The sequence below is a fragment of the Talpa occidentalis genome, unplaced genomic scaffold (assembly GCF_014898055.3).
Source record: "Talpa occidentalis isolate TD23 unplaced genomic scaffold, MPIMG_talOcc4v2.1, whole genome shotgun sequence".
Lineage (NCBI taxonomy): Eukaryota > Metazoa > Chordata > Mammalia > Eulipotyphla > Talpidae > Talpa > Talpa occidentalis.
Window position 1 is genome coordinate 31197398 of NW_026555331.1, and position 22617 is coordinate 31220014.

At 34.7% G+C, this 22617-nt stretch overlaps 1 protein-coding gene across 2 annotated transcripts in view; it reads left to right on the plus strand.

Annotated features, from left to right (window-relative positions):
* Positions 1-22325, plus strand: part of RGS22 (regulator of G protein signaling 22) — a 131075-nt gene extending 108750 nt beyond the window's left edge. For both annotated transcript variants that reach the window (XM_037503303.2, XM_037503294.2), the window contains 10 exons: positions 661-823; positions 2615-2773; positions 4432-4500; positions 6728-6889; positions 10680-10859; positions 14702-14860; positions 18252-18350; positions 20218-20311; positions 21054-21092; positions 21909-22325. In XM_037503303.2, the coding sequence (XP_037359200.1) occupies positions 661-823; positions 2615-2773; positions 4432-4500; positions 6728-6889; positions 10680-10859; positions 14702-14860; positions 18252-18350; positions 20218-20311; positions 21054-21058 (1090 nt within the window). In that variant the 3' untranslated portion in view covers positions 21059-21092; positions 21909-22325. The remainder of the gene's footprint in view (positions 1-660; positions 824-2614; positions 2774-4431; positions 4501-6727; positions 6890-10679; positions 10860-14701; positions 14861-18251; positions 18351-20217; positions 20312-21053; positions 21093-21908) is intronic.
* Positions 22326-22617: the final 292 nt, after the last annotated feature.

The following is a 22617-nucleotide window of genomic DNA, read 5'->3' on the forward strand; positions in this document are numbered from 1 at the left end:
ATTTATCTATACAGGTACCTTATTTCCCATTTCTGACAAGTTCACTAAGCTATTGAAGTGCTATAATATTTTATTTCACGAAGCTATTGAAGTTGCTATAATATTTTGTAATTTTTATTACCAATACATAATGAAGCATTGGTCTTTGCATAGATCTTGGAACCATATGATAAATTTATCGCATATAAACTGAAGCATTGATCACATTTTTTCTAATAGTTTTATTCAAAATAGCAGGAACTGGTTAGATCTGGGAACCACATTTCACATAGTTTCCCTTCCTTGTGATGAGACTTACTCTAAATTTAGCATGTTGCCAAATAGATATGCAATTGGTATAAATTTTCCCATATTTGAATTTGACTTTATTAGCCCATCATTAATGGAATAGATGTGCGATACTACCAATAATGGTAGTAGAATTTCTTTGGATTCTGGTACTCCTTCTACTCATTCATGTATTTAGACAGGATGAGAAGTATTATAGAGTTCACCTAACTGGCCAACAGAGGAATCAGAGACACAATATTGCTCTCATTATGCCTTCATCTAAGGCTGTGCTAACTAGTCAAGACAACTAGCTTTGTCAAAAAATTAAATAAATCAATAAATTTTGGGGAAATAAATAAGGACTGTGCTTTGTTTCTGTTTTCATTTTAGCATGGATCTTATGTGCTGGACAGACATTGAGCAGTTCCGAAGGATACCTTACAGAGATCAAAAGCAAAGGGAGGCAAAATCTGTATATATAAAAAACAAATACCTTAATAAAAAATATTTCTTTGGGCCTAATAGTCCAGCCTCTCTAAATCAGCAGGACCAGGTATCAATATGTAAACATATTTTCTTTATTAAAGTATGGAAGCCAATCATTTCTTTCTTTTCACCAATAACCTGAAAATCATTTTTTCCTTTTTTATTTTATGACGGTAGCACTGGTTTACAATACTGTCTATGATTTAGAGGTATAAGATCACACCTTATAGAGTATGTTACCACACTACACACACCACCGAGGCACTGAAAGTCCTCCACCAGGGTCCATTGTGCCCTCTCCACACTTCGTTTTCCCTTCTCTTTCCCCCATGATAGTCTCAATTCTACTATCAATTTCTAGGGTTTGTTATAAGTATTTGTTTTATCTGACTTTTTGGTTTCTCTATATTCCACACTTAAGTGACCCCATTTGGTATTTGTCTTTCTTCCTTGTGACTTATTTATCTTAGATTAGTCCCCTCCATTTCCATACATGTTGTCACATAAGTCAAGAGTTTATCTTTTCTATTTTTTAAATTTTAGTTAATTTTCACTGAGGTAACATTGGGCTATCCCCATCAGGTATTATCACCATAATGCATCCACCACCAACTCTTTATCTTTTTTTATGACTGAGTGGTGTTCCATTATAGTCTTTTTTTTTTCTTTTGCTTTTGTGACTTACATGTTAGACACTTTAGAGGTTTTTTTTTAGGGACTCAAGAATTTGCAACTTAAATATCTTTAAAATTCTCTCAAGTATTACATATTATAAAAATGTGTTACTTTTAAGTAATTTATAGAATAAATATAACCTTTATTCATCCATTCATTCATAGATATAAGAGCTTATGGGATGCCAGACACTATTCTAGGTGCTCAGGATAAGTGCTGAACTAAGTCCCTGTACTTTTCAGCAAATACATTAGCAGCCATTAAATCCCGTGTCTGTTTCTTTTCTGTTCTTCTCTTTACTGATATTACTCCAGACATTCACGTTTGAAAAATCCTGTTTGCCATTACATTTATTTTTATTTACTCATTTCCTGCTTAAGGATATCTCTGTCACATATTTTATGTAAATTGCACTTGTTCTAATTTTAGTTGTGTGAAGGTAGTTTTTCCAACAAGCATTCCAAAAATTTTGAGCTGTTTGTACACAAAAAAGCCATCTTTTGTTTAAGCCAGTAACTATGAAGAGGAAGAACTGGGCGACAAAGAAATTGTGTTTTATAAAGGGTGCTATCCTCACTAGTGAGAGAACATTAACTCTCTTTTCTTAGAAGTTTTTGGAGCTGCCCTGCATTGCTATGACTACCATCATTCCATCATTTCCAAGCCAATTTTGTTGGCAATATACATATTTATAATATCTGAGTCAAAGTTGTCTCTTAACTAATTAATGCCCTATTACTCTCATATACAAAAGAAAATACATTCTCAACTCAATTTGACAAATATCACAGATTCATAGACTATTAGACCTAGAAAAGAACTTAGAAAATTAAAAAAAAAAGAACTTAGAAAATTAATAGACTAATTCCCTTATTTTACATGATCCTGAGCCCATGGAGAAATAAATGTCACTGCTTGAGGTCTCAGAGGATTAAAATCCCACTCCAATGTTCTTTAAAATATATAAGTAAACAAAATCATAAATCTAAGACAACTATTGCATAAACCACAAATCTCTTTGTGACGTAAGGGGAGTTCTCTGTCTTTACAGAAAATGAAAATGGTAGCACCTATATTGGCTACTCAGCAAATGATTTGGGGGTGCATGAATAAATTAATGACTTTTGGTGTTTCATTGCCAAAACAGAAGTTTGTCGTTTTTGTTTCATTTTTATTTTTTTAGATAATGCAATTAAGTGGTGGCTGGGGAAAAATTCTCCATGAACATCTCGATGCATCTGTTTTAATTGAAATCCAGAAGCTCGTTCTAAATAGGCTAGAAAATGTGTGGTTGCCATTGTTTCTTGCAAGTGAACAGTTTGCAGCACGTCAAAAGATAAAGGTATGTAAATTAGTGTAATCTTTGGATAGCAATTTATGATACCTGTCAAAACATCAGATATACCCACTTAATAACCCAGATATTATACTCTGTGGTATAGTGGTTAGGAGTATGGAGTGAAGCCTCCCATCTTTTGATCATAACATTGCCACTTATTAATTGTACAATTTTAAATGCTTCCTCATTTAAAAAAAATGAAACTAATAATGATAATTGCTTCATAAGATTATGAAGATGAGATGAAATGATGTATATTTTGTTTTGTGGAATGGTTGTCTGGCACACAGCAAATGCTCAAGTATTATCAGTTAATAATATAGTTGTTATTTTTATATAACTATTATTAACTCCTCATATAAATGGGCAATGAGTACCCCATACTACAGAAAATTATGCAGATTTCCATATAAAATGAGATCATGAGATGAAAATGTAAAAATGAGATTTAGTATGGAAGATGTTAGTGGTTGAGTGAAATAAGCAGGATGCAGAACAATGTATTGAAGATAATATCATTATGTAAACATCTCTGTTTCTGTCTATTATGCATTTTTTTCTCTCTCTTTCTCTCTTTCCATTTGTGGAAAAGTATCTGAAAGGATCTGTATTCTAGGAATGGGTTTAGAAAGAGAGAATTTTACTTATTACTTGATAAAGTAGAGGGATTGCTTTGCTTTATTTTTATTTTATAAGAAGTATGTATTACACTGATAATTTAAAATGTGACTGTCACACCTAAAAACAGGCAAACCTGACCTTTACAAAAATAATGGGGCAGAGAGTGTGTAATTTTTGACTTGCCTACTAAATTTTTACTGTATTTTCTCACTGTATCATAGTAATTTTGTTGTAACTTACAGCCATTTCCTGATTTGGCATTCTTTGGATTCTGGCAACATTAAGCCAGAGACAAAAGAAAGGGAAAGAATTTATTATGAATTGGTACTGGAACAGCTCATACACTTAGGGGGGAGTTGATACCTAATGCTTTTAAAAAGCCAGGCACCAGGAGAACCTGGGGAACCTGGCAAGAGTTCCCAGATCTTCTCCCCAAAGTCAGGTTATTGAAGACTCAGCATATGGTGACAAAATGTTAGAATAAAAGAGGAGACAATAAATTTAAGTAAATCAAAATGAAGAGAAAAAAAAAAAAAGACTCAGCAGCACTGCTTCTAGTCCCTGTCTCTGTAAGTCAGCTCTCCCATCTCCCTGCTCTGCAGCACTCATTTAGCTGAGTGCTTGCCGAGAGAGGGAAGCTGTTGAATAAGCAAAAACCTAAAGAAATGTCTACTATATTTCCCCCTGGTATTGAGTAATTTGTGCACTATTCTAAAATGTGTTGGTGCTACAAAAACTGCACAAAAAATCTGGGAAGCTCTATCTCTGCAGCTTCAGTCTCTGTGAAACTGAAACTATTATCTACATTGGGGCAATATAGTCAGGTATTATCTCCATTTGCTGATGAAGAAACGAGAGAATTTGAGTGACCAGGGACCTAGGAAGGCTTCCATTTCTAAGTCTGACCACTTTCTCCTGAAATGGGCTCTCTCTTAGCTATGCTGACCTTTACCACACCTTTTAAAGCTATTAAATTAGTAAATGATTTCAAAACTTGACATTCTGAATAATTGGGATAAAATAATTGGTTTTGCTTTTAGGTACAGATGAAAGACATAGCTGAAGAGCTCTTACTGCAGAAGCATGAAAGGAAAATTGGGGTCTGGAAGGCAAGTAATATTTGTTATTCTTCCCCTTATAAGTTCCCTCTGTCAAAGCATTATATTTCTTTCTCTTCTTACTCAAAGACCCTCATTGTATACACTGCTTTCTAAACCCCCAGTTGCCTGAAGACACTATTTTTAATTAGCTGATGAAATCTGGGAAAAGTGTGATTCTAGCAGAACCCTGTTCTTAAAGAGTTCCTTGACCCATTCAACCCTAGTAGTGGACTTTAAATATGTATTGTTCTTTATTTTGCTATTGATGGATTTATTGAGTTGAGCTGTTCATTTCTAGTGCATGGTAGTTTATTTTTTGAGAGCCAATTACATGAAAAGAATGAGAAATAAACAGCAGAATCAGTAGGTTGAATTATCTTACATTATCCTCTTTATTTAGAATTATATTTTAACTTTAAAATAATTACAATAACTATCATTTTGGTGATTATTTAAACCTCTGTAATATGTTACCTTGAGAGAAATTTCCTGTTTTGCTTCTTAACAAGCATGATAAACACAGTCATCTTTTTGAGGCTACACATGTATGTACATTCATCCTTCTTGCTAGAATGACAAACTAGATCCAGATGACCCCCTGCAAACTAACAAAGATAAAATTTTATTTGAATGTTAGAGGAGTCTATGTATCTGTTAGGATGCTCTTTCTCTGTATTTTCATCTTGAAACAAACTGTTATTATCTTTGACTTTTGCTGTATTTTTTTATTGAAATGTTAAAGTAGAATGGGCTTATATTTCATACTATTGTGCATTACATATTATGTTATTTTCTGCTTAAATTACAGGTTTTAGTTAAATTACTAAGTTTTAGTATCTTAAGAAGCAGGTCTTAAAACATTATTTGCTGAGTGGGTTTTAAATAAACATCCCATTCTAATACATAGTTGTTCCCATTTATAGGGCTATAATTTTAATATGGACCATATGGTAAGGGTCTTAGCTTTTTGTCCAGAAAGCATATGTGCCTCACTAAAATAGTGAGCCGTCTCCTCACTTTATCTGAGTCAAAGGATCACCATTCATCTAGATTGGCTGGAGTTGCCTTTACTTTTCAGTTTCCAGCTCAGATGTCATCCTCAGGGTCCTTCTCTATAAAGCTTTTACTCCTCAGGCTGAATTAGTTACTCCTTCTTTTGAGTTACCATAGCACTTTTTGCATAACTCTATTAAGCACTTATATTAATGGTCACATAAGACTTGTTTCAAGAAATTTAATTTATGCACTGTCAGTAATGGAATTTATCATGTGTTTTAATTGGTAGCATAATTCCTAAGTTCACCTAAAACATTGCCTTGGGAACAATGCTTCCTTGCATGGCTGTAGGCTAAACTCAGATTTGAAAAAATTTTAAAATATATCCATTAAAAAAACCTATTCATTTAATTCAATAAAATCTATTATGCTTTTTAATCTTAGAGTCCAAAGGGGGATGGATATGTCATCTAAAATGGTCAAAGTAAAAAAAAAAAAGTAGACATCTTATATTGCAAAATTATGAGGATATAAAATAAGTTCAAACCGTTAAGCATTATTAAATACCATGGTCCTTCTGACTTTTTTGTTCTATAAATTGAATCCTCAGTAGAGGAAGTTTATTATTAAAAATAATGTAACAATAATTATTAATGACAAGCAATAATTATTATTAAATAATATAAAAATGTTTCATCTAAATGTATGATCTCTCTAAGACAGAATTACAGTGAAGCTCAATGGTAGATTTCCTATTTAAACAAATATGCTGAATTGGTAATCTCTAAAAATTATGAAAAAATATCTTAAAAGTTCAGCTTTTAAGTTTTACTTTTTAAAAGGCAGAAGAGATATATATTGACATATAGCATATATAATGTAGATAATTATAAAATATATATCATTATGAATACTTTGTTCTGTTTAAGCATAGAACTGTTGCTATGCACTAAAATGTAGCTTTTCATCATAGTCCCAAACTGTGATGACTGTTAATCTTCTTAAATGATGTTCATCTGTTCTAAATCATCCAGTTGTTTTTCTCTCTACCTCATAAAAGTTGAGGCATTATAAAAGTATAGCGACAAAGGGGAAGTTGCCAGTTTCTATGTATCTATACCATAAATGTCAATAGTCAAAAGTAAAAGAGATAGAAGTTGGTGATTTTTAGCCTAATAAATGTTTGCATTATTAGTTTTGAGAGCATAGCTAATTTTATGTATTTTCTGTTTTGGGAAAGCCTGTGGAAAGTAAATGGATATCTTCATCTTGTGAAATCATTGCTTTTCGTAAAGCATTATTGAATCCAATTACCTCAAGACAATTTCAACGGTTTGTGGCTTTAAAAGGAGATTTACTGGAAAATGGGGTACTCTTTTGGCAAGAAGTACAAAAATATAAGGTATTGTACTGGAAACTGAAGTAAACCACCTCGTTTGGAAAAGGAAATGCATTAAGAGATCAGATTCTTAACTGTAACTTCATGGGCAAGATTTAGATAAGATATTCCAATTTTGCCATCTTTATACCAGTATGTAAATAGAGATATTTATTATTCTAGGTTAAATACACTTATTTATTGTTCTAGGTTAAATATACCATACTTTTGTGACTTATTATTGCAATAGTAAACCCTGAAATTATAGTTTTAGGTTTTTCTAGATATTCCCATATATTATCATCTGATGAGAACCTTCCTGAAAATAGCGTTAACTTTATTTCTACATATCATTTATCTCTAAATATACTACACACATTTTCTTCCTAAAGAGATCCATAGTCAGAACTTTAACCATGATCTCTTTACAAGAATTCCTCTCAATCATTTACAGCAATAGTAGCCAAAGGTAGTAGGATACTGATAAACAAGCCTACAGAGATGAAAGAGGATTTTTTTTTATTGGTACAAAGAATCACATTTTAAACAAAATAAATAAATGAAAAAAATCCAAGTGGGTATGTGCAACTTTTCCCCCCTATTCTTTTCTGTTAGCAGTTTTGGTAGTGTTCTCAACTTGGAAATTTTCTTAGAAAAAAAATTTTAAGATACTTTTTCAAAATCTTTCACTAAATAAGTAATATTTCAGAATATTTTGGAGAATATGAAGGAGGTAGAATCTGTTGTCCAGAATGGTCAGTTATGATATGGGGTGCACCAAACTGTCTGAGCCAATATGAATATGAGTAGACCTAACCCTGCTAGTATGAGAGATTTTGAGGCAAATCCTTGCCAAATAAGTGTTAAAGAAACTACAGATTCATATATAATCAGCCCATACTTTTGCGATTATTTCTCATTCCAGACTGCCCTTGGTCTTTTTAATACATTTCTGTGATATAGATCGGGAACATATAATACTAGAACTATTAAAAGCCATGCTAGAGGAGTGAATTTGTTCATCTGAGAAGGCTTTATTAAGTGTTTTTTTTTTTAAAGATTTATTTATTTATTTATACAAGAACCGGGGTACAGGACAGATGCTCAGGAGGGTGAGAGGATTCACCAGAGACAGAGTGGGGAACAGAACAGGCAGACTGACGAAATACACTGCTGAGGGGAGCAGCGGGCATGACAGGAGAGGTCTGCCACACCATGTGGGACCCTCGCCAGCCGGCCGGGATTGAACCAGCGCTGCAGAAGCTGCGGACAGCTTCACAGTGCTGTGCTCAACTGCCTGAGCTACCAGGGGAGGCCCAGCTTTATTATTTAATGAGCCAGCCATTATGCTAGATTATGGAGCTCAAATGGTGAACACAGCACATCTCCCTCCCATCCAGGAAAGGAGACATCCTTGAAAACCAACATCATGAAATAGTATATGAGGTAAAGGCTGATGTTTTCACCATTTTACAGATGAAAAAGCTAAGGCACAGAAAATTTGAGAAATTCCTAATGTCACACAGTTATTTAAATGGTAGAACTAGAATTTGACATTTTGTTGTAAATCCCATGCTCTTATCCAGTGTTGCTACCTTCCAGTAATGACTGTGATAATATGCAAAGAGCTGGTAGCAGTGTTCTTAATCATACATTATTCTGAATTGTGAAAAAAATGGAGAGAACCCAGATGTTCATCAATAGGACACAGATTATTTAATTATGATGCATTAAAAAATACATCTATATAATAGAATAGTATGAAGCCATTAAAAATTGTAATGTAGGAGAATAATCAATGATTATATTATTGAAAGAAGTTTATATTATTGATTCATACTTATTGCTGCTTAGCAAGTAGTATGATTTAATCTACTGTGTGTGTGTGTGTGTGTGTTCACAGAGAAAAGACTGAAAGTATATTTTCACCCAAAAACTATTTATTGAGCACCAATCAAAGACCAGGCTAAATAGTGCATTTACAATTGTGACCCAGACTTTCCTCTTAGAAAGTCAGGGTCAGTGGGGCAGATAAGTGGTAGGTAAGGCAGTTAGTGATTAGTGCCTTGCTGGAAGAAGCACAGGATATTATGGAAGGACCTAAAATGGACAAATCTCCTGCCCAAGGAGGACAGGGGAGGGAGGGTGACAGGAAGCTTACAAGAGAAAAGTGTGCTTAAACTGAGACCTTAGAAGTTAACTATGCTAATGCTGCAGTAGGGCAGAACAATCAGAAAGAGACATCAATTCTTGGTGCCTCCCTCATGGCGCAAGGGGTTAAAGATGCAACCTATGAAGCAATCTGCAGCCACTGCAGCACAAGTTCGATCCCTGGCCAGCCAGGGAGCAACCCACATGGCACAACCTCTCCTGACTCGCCTGCTGGCCAGCAATGTACTTCACTCAATCTGCCTGTTCTCTTCCCCACTCTGTCTCTGGTGAATCCTTTTACCCCCCCTCCCCCACACCTCTGGCCTGCACCTCAGCTCTTGTACGCATAAATAAATAAATCTTTTTACCCCTCACTCTGTGTAACTTCAGAAATTAGTTTTTCTTTCACATTCCATAATTATAACCAGGTTCACAAAATAATTTTGCGTGATAATTTCACTGGTAATGGCAAAAAAAACGCATTTTTTTTTGGTAACATACAAAACTTATGTGGTATAAATAGATTTTTTTCCTGAGGGAATTGAGTAAATGTAGATATTCAAGTTTTAAATTAAGTAGAAAGTGCTAACTATTGTCACAATGTAACATTTCTTTCAAGCTTTTTTTTTTTTTTAACTTATAACCTATGCCAAACTGTATGTGAAGTTTCATATGGCAAACACTAGAATTTTTCTTACTTTAATAATGTCCACAAGACAGCTTTGATAATGCCCACCATACAGTGAGTATTTATTAATGTTGGCTTATTTCTGATCTGGATCTAGAAGTTTCTCTCTCTCTCTCTCTCTCTCTCTCTGTCTCTCTCTCTCTCTGTCTCTCTCTCTCTCTCTCTCTCTCTCTGCTTTCTGTGATTTAGAAATCAGTGTCTTGACAGAGAAATGACATAATTCAAGCTAAGCTACCCCTTGATTTAAGCAAAAGGATAGCCCCATATCTGTGACATGAAACTGACTGTGTTTTAGTGTATGGTCACTATAATTTATGGTCTTTAGTTGTAAAGAGCATGATGCAAAGAGGTTTAACTTAAAACATACAGATACTAAGAGATGCATGATGGCACACCTGTCCCCCAGATCACCTTGGTGTAGAAGCAGTTCTGGTTGGGAGAACTTTTTCATCCCCCTGTAAGTGGAGTTAGGTGCTTGCTCTTAGTGTTATCCTCACAAGAACACAGGAACACCCTGTATATACCTCTATGCTCATCCCACTGACTATCTCAGATTGAAGTACTATGTTTCATGCATCTCCCTCAAACCTTTAAAAGGCAGGTACTACTGTGTCTTGGGGCTCAGCTCAAGACATATACAGTGGCATATAGTATGTATAGAGCAAATACTCAATATATATTTGTTAAATGAGTCAAATAGCCATTAAAACTGTTCCTTTGCATAGAAACAGCAATCAGGATTAAATGAAGCCTGTATTTGCATAAGGTATATTATCCAATCTTTGAGTTCCTCCAACCCAAAGAAACAAAAGCTGTTTTGTTTTTTTTTTAGGATAGCCTTGACATCGTCCAGTGCCCTCTTTTTATGAAGTTAAAATGTCTGTGTTAACTGAAACACATTTTGGCACAACTCTATTTAAAGTGTTCTGCTGGTGCTTTAATCATGTATTGCTCTGTTTTTTTCTCCTCATTCAGGACTTGTGCCATTCTCATTGTGAACAGTCCATCATCCATAAGAAGATCATGACTATTATCAACTGCTTCATTAACTCCAGTATTCCACCAGCTTTACAAATTGACATTCCACAAGAGCAAGCCCAGAAGATTATTGAACACAGGAAGGAGTTAGGCCCATATGTATTTAGAGAAGCACAGGTAAAGAGAACAGGCATATGGCTAAGCCTATTTCTAAATAGATTGACAATCTAGATATTCTTTTAAAGCTTTTGCATTGTTCATATTTGGCAATGCCTAACATTGGGACTTTATTTAATTTTAAAAAATCTTTGTGTATGCCACAGACCATGAGAAACAAGCAACTTGCTAGTTTGTTGATGATAATATGTAGCTAATACAGTTATTTAAATATTGTTCTTTGACTCCCCGTGGTTAGCATGTTTATTTCCAACACATGAAACTCCAACTAATTCCTCCTTCCTTTCCCACCATTCATATTTCCTTTTAAAATATCTGCTACCACAAAAATATGTGTGTCCCAAGATTTGTGTATTTTTAAAGATTGGAATATTCACATAACTCATAAAATAAGTAAGAGGAGGATTTAAGTACCCAACCAACATAACGTACACAAGCTCGTGAAAGGGAAATCATGCCTGTTAACCTGCTCAAGTTACTTCTTTTTAAGATAAATAATAGAAAACAGTGATTTGGTGAACATAATTTATTTGCATTTTAAAAAGCCTTTTAGTGATGTTGTTCCTGAAAAATGATTAAGAAAAATAAATTATAATAGGGGTAATAGTGAAGGCCATGTCATGATTTAAGTGATATGAAACAGAGATTTAGGGTATGATTGCCCTTGAGCGTGGAAAAAGGCCATTATTCCTGAACATTCATTTGTGAGCCAGCTGTGTTCTAAGTCCTCTGAGGAACTGAAAGTGGACTCACAATCCAAATCATGCATTAAAATGGGCAAAAATATAGAGGAATGATTGAGGATGTGCTAGTGAGCAATAGAAAAAACGTGGAGCCAGAACTGTAGCATCTGTTAATGAAAAGATGTTAGCGATCTCAGCCCAAATGTGGTCGCCTGATAAGCAGTCCAGGGCTTGCCCATGGAGATCAAAGACTGAGTCTGGCGGTGAATGTCTGGAGCTGCTTACCTGGTGTGATTCTGGCACACTCTCCAGGGATTGCAGCCAGTGAACCTTATCAGAGGCCTCTGGCTTCTGCCTTCTACTTGATTTCTTAAAACAGAGACATAAGAAGATGAGACATAATATTAAAGGTGGACTTTGGCACATCTGAAAATGAGAGAATCTGATTTAGGAGCCTTAGCCCACCAAGCAGGCTATTCCTCCTGTGTTTCCTAAGGAAGTTCAGGGAATGGCATCACCTACTTAGCTATATAAGCTGGAAATCTGGTTGGCATTTTCATGTCTTCCCTTTCCTTCATTCACTCATACCTTAGCTTCATCCCCTAAAATGTATCCATTTGTCCTTGAAATCTGTTATTCTTTCTACTTTTCTGCAATTCCACACCACCATTTCAGTTCACATCTGCAACGTGTGTCACATTGATTACCAAAACTCCCTGCACCTGGACATCTTCACCATATAATTCATCTTTTTCAAAATGTACACCTGATCATATCACTTCTCTGCTTAAAATATTTCACTTGTTCCCCTCTGCCCTCAGAATGCAGACTATACTCATAGATCTCTCTAGCAACATTGCTTCCCAGTCTTTGCCATTTATCTCCATCTTACTGAAATATTTGTTGTTCTATAAATGGGTCTTACTCTCTTCCCTCCTGGTCTTTTTACAGTTATTTTCTCTCTTTTGCATTTCTGTAATATCCTGTATTTTACCTATCAGAATACTTGTCATACGATACTGAAAGTGATTATTCTCAAATCTCACTTTCCTGTTAGACTGTAAGCACTTTGAGGGCAGGGAATGCTTCTTACTTACTTTTTGTGGCCTGAATGCCTGACATAGAGTAGGCAGTCAGTAACGTTTTTGAACACGTGATTGAATGATATAAGAAGAGATCAATCATAACAGAAAGGAGTAAGATCAAATTGGAAACGAGAGCAATGTTGAGTGAAATCTCTGCTGAATAGAAAGTAAAAAATGTGCTGTCTGTTTTGGTATTGTTCTCAGATAAACCTCTGCTTATCCCCTCCCAGCACCCCTAATAGTTTAAAAGCTTTCATCACTCAGTTAATTTTCACTGGCCCTTTTTACGCATACTAAAACCATCTTCTCATTTGCAAAGTAGCTCAATATTCATTAAAATGTTTTCTTATCCACAGCTTACTTTTAAGGTTTTAGAGATTCAGGGCAATTTTAATGATTAGTATGTATGCTATTACCCCATTAACCCCAAATCTTTTATTTAAAGATTGATTTATTTATGCATACAAGAACTGGGGTACAGGCCAGAGGTGCAGGGGGTGAGAAGATTCACCAGAGACAGAGTGGGGAGCAGAACAGGTGGATCTACTGAAATACACTGCTGAGGGGAGCAGTGGGGGAGACAGAAGAGGTCTGCTGCACCATGTGGATAGCTCCTTGGCCAGCCAGGGATCAAACTCATGCTGCAGTGGCTGTGGCTGGCTAGCTTCATAGTGCTGTGTTTAATCCCTTGTGCCACCAGGGAGGCCTTTAACTTAAAATCATAGTTGCAACTTTTGAAACAAGAGCAATTTTATGTCTTCCATTCCGCTGAAACACTGCATCCCAGTTGGGTTACTTTCATACAAAGAACTTTCATCAATAGAAATAAATATATTTGAGAGCTGGGAATGATTCAGGCTTTAAAGAGACAACTGATAAATAAGGTCAGTAGTTAGTAAATAGAGAAGGAGGTGGTAGATTTAAATTTAAGAAGTCCATATAAAAACGACCATGATCCCTTAAGATTGGAGTAGATGATACTTAACTAAATGCATGGCAAATAAATGTAAATGAAAAGTTTTTGAAGAACTACATTTATCAAATAAAGTTTCGTGTTCATAATTAATAACTTTTGTGTTCACTATCCTAACAAGCTATTGAATTCCTTGACCTGATTGTATTTTAAAAGAAGTAAATAATTTTTAGTATTTTTAGTATTCATGTACAGAAAAGAGAAGTAATGTAATGTCCCAATCCGGGACTCTGCTGAGCCCTGCAGCATATTTTTTCAAAAAGTCCTTTTTTTTTCCTGAAGAGTTGGCTTGGAGCCTAATGGGATGGTTCATTTTTCTCCAGGGTATTAGGTAAAGGCCATTCCTAACAACAAGATGTTGGACTTGATCTGATGTGGCAAGTCCTACCTTCTTGGAAATAATGTATGCCTCTGGAACTAATGGAAAAAGTTGGCATGGGAATTTGAGCAACAATTCTTATCTCTATAAATATCACAATTAATCATTTAATGTAGAGTGTCCTCATAGAAAGCATTTGTCCAGGATACCACTCTGCTTTTTAAATGCTACTTTTCTTGCTCTAACATAAAAGAGAGATTATATCATTTAAAAGTTACTCAAGATTTATTCTTAGATCTGCAGCTTTGTTTAAGAGCTTTTCCAGAGGCAAAATGGTATTTCCTTTCTCTAAAAGAAAGAGAAGGGGGTGGGGAGGCACAGAGAGGAGTTCCTCTTGATGAACTGAATATTTGGAATACTTGCATAAAACAGCAGAGTATGTGGCAGATTGACTAGTATATGTTTTAAAAGAAAACATAAATTTCTTATTTAAAAAGACCTAATGGATTCTTTATTAATACAATCAATTGGTTAGGGAAACATAAAGAAGAAAGTGACTTTTAAGTGTATTGAAGTGTTTTCTTTTTAAAGAAAGACTTCTCATTGGTAGTAAAACACATTGATGATAAGCATGTGCTGAGCTAAACTATACCAAGATGTCTGGAGACAATAAGTTGGAGGAAACATGCTATATATTAAAGATAGAATGTAATCCATTATTATGGTGAATTAGTTTAAATTGGTACATTTGTAATCTGAGACATGCTTTTTTTTTCATACAGATGACAATTTTTGGTGTTCTGTTTAAATATTGGCCTCAGTTTTGTGAGTTTAGGAAGAACTTAACTGATGAAAAAATTATGAGTGTTTTAGAAAGAAGACGAGAGTATAATAAGCAGAAAAAAAAATTGGCAGTCACAGATGATGAAAAACATGCAAAGGTGAGTCAAGATTCATTTTGGGTTTAAGCAGACTTTTAAAAGCTATGGGATATGTGCGAATTGATAGAATTTGGTTTGGGAAAAATACAGAGAAGTTACAGAACACGGATTTTAGTGTCTTTTAAAGCCTCCAGTCAGAGGTTTCAAACTTGGTTTGATAGTAGGCACAAGCAATCCCCATCCACTTTAGTTATGATCCTGTCTCTTTTGGATACCACATATTGTCTTGTGAATGAATTTTTACATGTCAGCCTCACTGGACTGAGAGCCTCAAAGATAGTATCTGTCTTATAAACATGCATAATGGTGTCCAACACATGATCAATTATTAATCTTTCTTTACTGAAAAATTAGGAATAAATGAATAAACAAATGAAAAAATATTATGTATGGGGGCAGGATTTTTAGTATTAAAATGACAGAATGAAATAGTGTGAAATTTGTAAGTATGACTCATAAATTGTCCAATTTCCCCCTCTCCCTTCATATTTATTGATTTTCTTTGAACTGGAAAGGGGGGATTCTTCCCAAGTAATGTACTTTACCTTATTTATAAGCTTTTATTTCTATTGTTTCTGTATTTCTGATTTGTAGTATTATTTCATATATGCAAGTATTATATATATATTTCATATATGCAATTCTATTATAAAGATGTATATTAGGGTATGTAATCCTAAAAAAAAAGGAATATTTAATTCATTTTGGACTCCTAGGTTTTAGTTTTCTTCTGATTCATGATTGGATCTTAGATATTACTGCCTCAACTAGAATGTTAGAGTTCTCTCTTTTTATTCTTTTATGATGGTTTTGTATGGATATCACCTGCCATTTTTCTATTCATTTCTAAATGTCTTTTGTGTTCTCAACTACCAGTAACAGAATGTGTAACAGCTGTAACTTTTATACACTGTGAATGGGAATAAAAATTGATAAACAATTGGAAAACAATTTAACTTTACTTAATAAAGTAATAGACATCTTCAACCTAGCAAGCAGCCTAGCACATCTACTTGCATGAACATATACCCTAGAGCAATTCATTTATGAAATATCAGGGGACATGATAATGATTTACAGCAAACATTTTCAATAACAAAAAATAGGAAACTATCCAAATGTCTATTAATAGGAGATTGGATAAATAAATTCATACAGTAAAATAGTGCACTGTGACAAAAAGTAATAAACCACAACAATAAACATGGATGAAAGTCAGGAGTACAATATTAAGTTGAAAAAACTGCAAAAGAATAGAAGCAATTCTATTATATAGGTGTATATTAGGGTGTGTAATCCTAAAAAAGAAAAAAGGGAATTCTACTTATGAATACTTTTATCATGTATAATAAACATATAGTGTTACATATTAGTAACTACAGATTTCACTTTCATTTAACATGGAAAATGTAAGGTGAGAAAGACCGCTATAGTAGAAAGACCAAGACGTTTGATATTTGTTCCAAAAGCTTGTTGTCAATGAAAACATATAAGGAAATGTTGGAAAAAATGGATATAGGAGACTTATGCTTTTTTATAGAATAAAAATGTATTCGCTGAAAAAATTAATTACCATGAAAGCCACTGCATTTCCTGATTTACCAGAGGCATGATTTTACCACTCTTAACCTCAATTTTCTCTCTTAACTAATGTGATAATATTAATCTGACATGGTTTCAGATGGATTAATTAAATTGATATGTATAAAAGATTATGTTAAAAAAGATCATGTAAGCTATTCTTCATGTAAGGTGTCATTTGATCTGGGTACTCATAGCAGAGTGGACAGGAGTGCAGTCTCTGGAGTTCAAGTGCCTGGCTTTGAAACCTGTCCTTACTATTGATTAGTTCTGACATCTTAGGCAAACCATTTCATTTTCCAAACCTTCATTCTTTTCGGTAAAATGGATATAATAATAGAACTTACATAATGAGGTAGGATTCAATAAAATGTCAAGTATAATGCATATCATAAGTAAATGTTATTATCTTAATAATAATAATGTGGCTGTTCCACATTCTGTTATTCTTTGTAACAGGAAAATAAATATCTGTATCCTGCAGTTTTTAATCTTATAAAGGAATCAAAGAGAGTTTGGTAATCTGAGGGAAGTTGTGATAGGACAAAGAAATCTGATGAAACATTTTGATCTAGTTTAATATCATTTGCTTAAAATCAACAGTGGCAAAATCATTAACAGGATCACAGTGATTTAGCTAAATAAAAAGTTTAAACTTTTAAATGGCAAAAAAATAAGCAAGGTTGTTGCTTATTATTTTGGGGAAACAAAATACAAAAAAGCAAGGTTATTTTTGGGAAACAAAAGTGTGTGGTGTTCATAAAAATAAATCATAAAAATATACATACTTTTAACAGAAAAGTGGACATTAGCAGTTTACTTAATGAAAGAAATACAAATGACTAAAAGCATTAAAAAATGTTCATTCTCAGAGGTATCCAAAGACATGCAGATAGACAAAAGAGAATACTCAGTGTTGGTGAGTGCATGAGAAAGAGAATATAAATTCATTCATTGTTGGTGAAAGTGTAAAATGGTACTTTGTTTCTGAAAGGTAGTTTGATACATATATCATTTAGAATTTTTGTTCTTTTCACTCCAGCAAAGCTACTTTAAGAAATTTATTCTAAAGGATAGACTTGGAAAAATACAGAAAGATGTATGTATACAGCATAATTTATAACAAGTAAGAAAAACCTAAATGAGCTAAATTAATAACAAGCATTGAGTAGTTTTACATCCCTTTACCAGAATATTATTCACCTGTTTTTTTCTCACTCAATAAAATATTTGAGTGCTTAAGATCATTATCCAGTGAAAATTATGATATAATTTTTCATGTCATCATCCAACAAATGTTTGACTGTATTATGTGTGCTGTGGTGAGTACACAGTGGTGATGAAATACACCCTGCACTTCACAGTCTACATTTATTCACATTTCTTCAACATTTTGCATGAAAAGCATATTTTAAAGAAGCCTATAATAGTGTGATTCCTCTTGCATAAAATTTACATACTTAAATATAAAAACATTATAAATTTTATCCATGCATTTATTTCCCTAGTGAGAAGTTTGATGGGTATTCATGAAAATGTTTGCAGTTGTTTTTCTTGGATACTAGAATTGGGGATGACTTTTACATTCTACTTCATAATTTCATTTCTTTTTAATATCTTTATATTAGTATAAAAACATTTAAGATCAAAACAGTAGATTATGTTACATTAATGATGTTGACCTGATGAAATCTGAGATGTAGTGATCACGACAAAATATTTTATCATATAATATTGTTATTCTTGACTGAGAGTTTATGTAATATAGCATTATTCCTTTTTGGAATAATTTAATTTAATATAATTACAGGATGGACTCAAACAATATACAAGTGCTTCAGGATCTGCTATCAAAACAGGCCCCTTAGGCAGTGAAACAGTCTTAGACCTGCAACCATATGGCCGACAGGTAAGCAGGAAAAATGTCACAGATAACGCTTCCTTTATGGAGGAACAGTAGAATGTAGTACCTTAGTCTTTTTAAAGCAGTACAGTTGTGTTTGTTTGAAAATGAGGCTAAAATTATAATTGTACTAAGAGAGATTGGAAGGGAATTTCGTTGAGCTGAGCCTGTACAGTATTGTCAAGGAAAATATCTTCTTGATACACATGAAGATTTGTGTGGTAGAAGTTGAAATGACATACTGGAAGAAAGAATAAGGCAGATATTTTATTTTATTTCATTTTTTTAAAGATTTATTTATTTATTTATCTATCTATTTATTTATTTATACAAGCAATGGGTACAGTCAGAAACGCGGGAGGGTGAGAGAATTCACCAGAGCTAGAGGGGAGAGCAGAGCAGGCAGAAGGACCGAGGTACACTGCTGAGGGGAGCAGCGGGTGTGGCAGGAGAGGTCTGAGTGCCATGTGGGACCCTCGCCTGCGCCCGGGGATCATACCAGCACTGCAGAGGCTGCGGGCAGTTTCGCAGCCCAGGGCTCAACCGCTGTGCCACCAGGGGAGGCCCAAGGCAGATATTTTAAAAAATTGATATATTCTTAGGTTAAGGGAAGATTAAATTCAAATGCTTAGTCTCAATTTTTTATTCTTTGAAGTTGTCATAAAATTGGCCATTACATGGCCATCAATATGGTTATAGATTTTAGGCTTATATGTTAATTTATACTTATAGAGCAATGTCACTTCCCTGAAAGATCATGAGTTTAATTTATGTCCATTTTTTATGACTTGCATTGAAGGTGTTTGTATCTTAAAATAATACTAACCTGAGAATCAGTCTTTTTGGTAATATTTAGAAATGTCAAATTAGTTCAGCTAACCAGCTAAGATAACTGCTAATCTATGAGGCTGTTATTGAGAGAAATGTCCAATTATGTGGGGCCATATATTAAAAAATATGTATCTAAAAGTGTATGATACCTAATAATGTCATCTGAAAATATTTTCATTTGCATATGATTAGTATTAAATTTCAGAAGCATTGTGTAAAAATGCAGGGGGAAATGGAATTAGAGATACCAGCCTTCTAATTTTTACTGTCACTTACAAGTCAATTTTACTTTTTAAGCTTAAAAAAAAAACTTAATCTCCTTTGACTCTGTTTCTTTATCCATTAAAGAGAAAGAGAGATAATGATGATGATGATGTAATGATTATGCCCTTCTGACCCACCTTCAGATTTTTGTAAGAAGCTAAAGTTTTGGAAATCAAAGGCATTTTATAAATATAAATTATTATTGTAGTTACTATTATACATGTTGAACTACACTAACAATTGGTAAAATAGTAATTCACTGCCATTTTGCAAATATGGATATTTTGTATATATGCAGACATGGCTATATTTGTTTCAAATTTTACGCACTGAAAAACTGTAATCAATCCAGATGCAAAACTATCACCCCAAAATAAAACTTGAATCTTTCCTAAACACCTAAATTCATAATCAGATTGAATAACTGTCAAGAAATATATAAAACTTTTGCAACATTGATTCACTGAGAAATAGCCCATCATCACCCTCCAGCTAATTAAAAAAATTCGATCAAGGTTATAGAAAAAAATATCCTTATATCATCATATTCATATTAAAGTGGAGTGAGATAGATCAGTGAGAGTTAGTTGTACCTAATTAAAAGTTAAATGCCTATGTTCTATTTTTGAAAAGTCATATACCTATAACTTTATGATATGTGATTCTTTTTAAGTGTTACACTTCATCAAAAGGTTTAAATGAAAGGGGCTGATCTTATCTCTAGTTTATTTCCTGGGGCAAATATTTCCAAAATTAATTTTTAAAATTGTTTTTCTAGCCAACCTGGTGTTATTCAAAGTACATAGAGGCCTTAGAGCAGGAAAGGATACTTCTTAAAATTCAAGAAGAACTGGAAAAAAGATTGTTTGCAGGTAATTTTTGTTTGGGGTTAATTTGTTATCTTCCATCAGTGACTTATTTCAGAGTACATTGCCAATGACTACTTCACTGTTTTCCTTATTTCTCTTATTTTTGTGCAACCATAGCATCTTTTGCAAATTTGGGTCTACTGATTCAGATATATCTTGAAAAAGAGTATCTTCCCATAACATCCAGAGTACATCTCTAGTGGTAGTCTCGCTGCAGTTCTTTCTTCCTTAATGTGAAAGTTCTGCCTCTCACCTGGCCATTCCCACCACAGATGGCAGGAGATGAAGACTGACTGTTCCCATCTGCTCTGACCCCAAAGTCAGGAGGATTGTGTGTGTGTGTGTGTGTCCTGTCTGTTTTTTCTCCTCTACTGAGGAGGAAAGACTAAGATGTATTCTTTTTTTTTTTTAAATAAAGAGGCATGTATTTTTATTTATTTATTTATTTGTTTGTTTGTTTGTACCTGCACTGGGTACAGTCAGAAGCGCGGGAGGGTGAGAGAATTCACCAGAGCCAGAGCGGGGAGCAGAGCAGGCAGAAGGACCGAAGTACACTGCTGAGGGGAGCAGCAGGCGGCAGGAGAGGTCTGCGTGCCATGTGGGACCCTCCTCTGGTGGCTGGGGAGCAGCCGGGGATCGAACCGGCGCCACAGAGGCCGCGGGCAGCTTTGCAACCCAGTGCTCAACCACTGCGCCACCGGGGAGGCCCCTAAGGTGTATTCTTAATACTTCATCTCCTTTCCAGAGTGACAGAACTCCTGTGAATTTATACCCTGCTTACAAGGTGAGTTGATTAGTTCCACCACAAGTCCCTCTAACACACACACTCATGCACATGAATACCCCCACACATGCACACACAGAAGAGACCCATGTGCAGCCAAGCATAGGTCCCACTAACAAATTGATGTGCAGGAGCACCTTGCCTCTCTCCTGACTGGCACAACCTTCTGAAAAGGAAGACTACTGGAGTGGCCTTGTATTGCTTCTGTTTACTCCGTTGGTGATCTTCTCTTCCACAAAGACCATGTGTGGAGAATGGGCTCTAGCTCGATTTCCCAAATTTGTTCTCATACTGAGTTTTTCCAAGGTCTGTTTTCCCAAGTTGGAAATACAAGAGGGAACTTAAAAATCAAGCAGGTTCCTTCTCTCACACAGATACTGATGTAATCAGCCAGTCTGGATTGGATATTAATGTTGGAGTCTAACAATGCCCTCTCAGAGTAGTATAGCAGGAAGGTGTGTGTAAATGTGACTCATTGACCCAATCCTTTGAGAACCCAGTAGAAGTCCCCTTTCATCTTCCATCTTTCGGCTTAGCTTTGTTTTCTAAAGATCCCTAGTTTTCTGATTATTGGGAGGGTTTGATGAATAGGTGCCTGTCCCTCTTTTTCTCTCTTCTGGTTGATCCTAGACCATGCACCCTCCTCCGGCTCCCCCACCATTAGACCAGCCTCACAGTACCCCCAACATTTAGGCTTTGCTGGCATATCTATTAACTTTTTTGCTTCTCATTACAACTCTGTATACGTTTTTTGTGTTTGAGATTTATATTTTCTATAGCTACTTATATTTTCAACCATGTATTTTTCTTTTGCAGGTATTCTTTGAACCAATTTAAGTGACTTGGAACCTCAAGTGATTTTTTTGGATAGTCTGCATTAGAGTATAAAGTTTGGCTTCTTCCCCCACCCCCCAGCTTTAAAATCACAACGATTCTGTACACATGGCATAAACGACTATAAAAGTCTTTAGACTTATTTAGAATAAAATGTCTTCTATCTGTGTTAGAAGACTCATTGCTATCACAGACCTTGAGGAAGTGTAATGTTTTGCTTTTCAGACAATCTTAACAAATATTCCTTGAGCATTCACTATATTTGGTTAGAAGGTATATTCAGCACATGATTAGGGAAATAATACTGCTAGCAATAAAATGGCCCCTAAAATAAAAGGAAGACCCTTTCCCAGAGCATTGCTGTCCTCAGTGCTAAAGGAACCATATATTAAAGCAGCGGTTCTCAAATTTCAGGGAGCATAAGACTTCACTTGTTATGTTTGTAGCAATGCAGATCCAGGCCTCCCTCTCTGAGAGTCTGCTTCAGTGGTTCTTTTAGGGGGGACCCAGGAATCTCCCTCTTGAGCAGCCATCCTGGTGATTCAGATGCAAGTGTTCCCTAGTGCAGTCTTGGAGGTAAACTGTTAAAGTAGCAAGAAAAGAACTTCAGAAGTTAAAAATCCTCTTATTTACTGGAGTTGCATTAGTAGCAGAGAGAATGCAGATATATACCCACCTGTCTTTCCTGGAG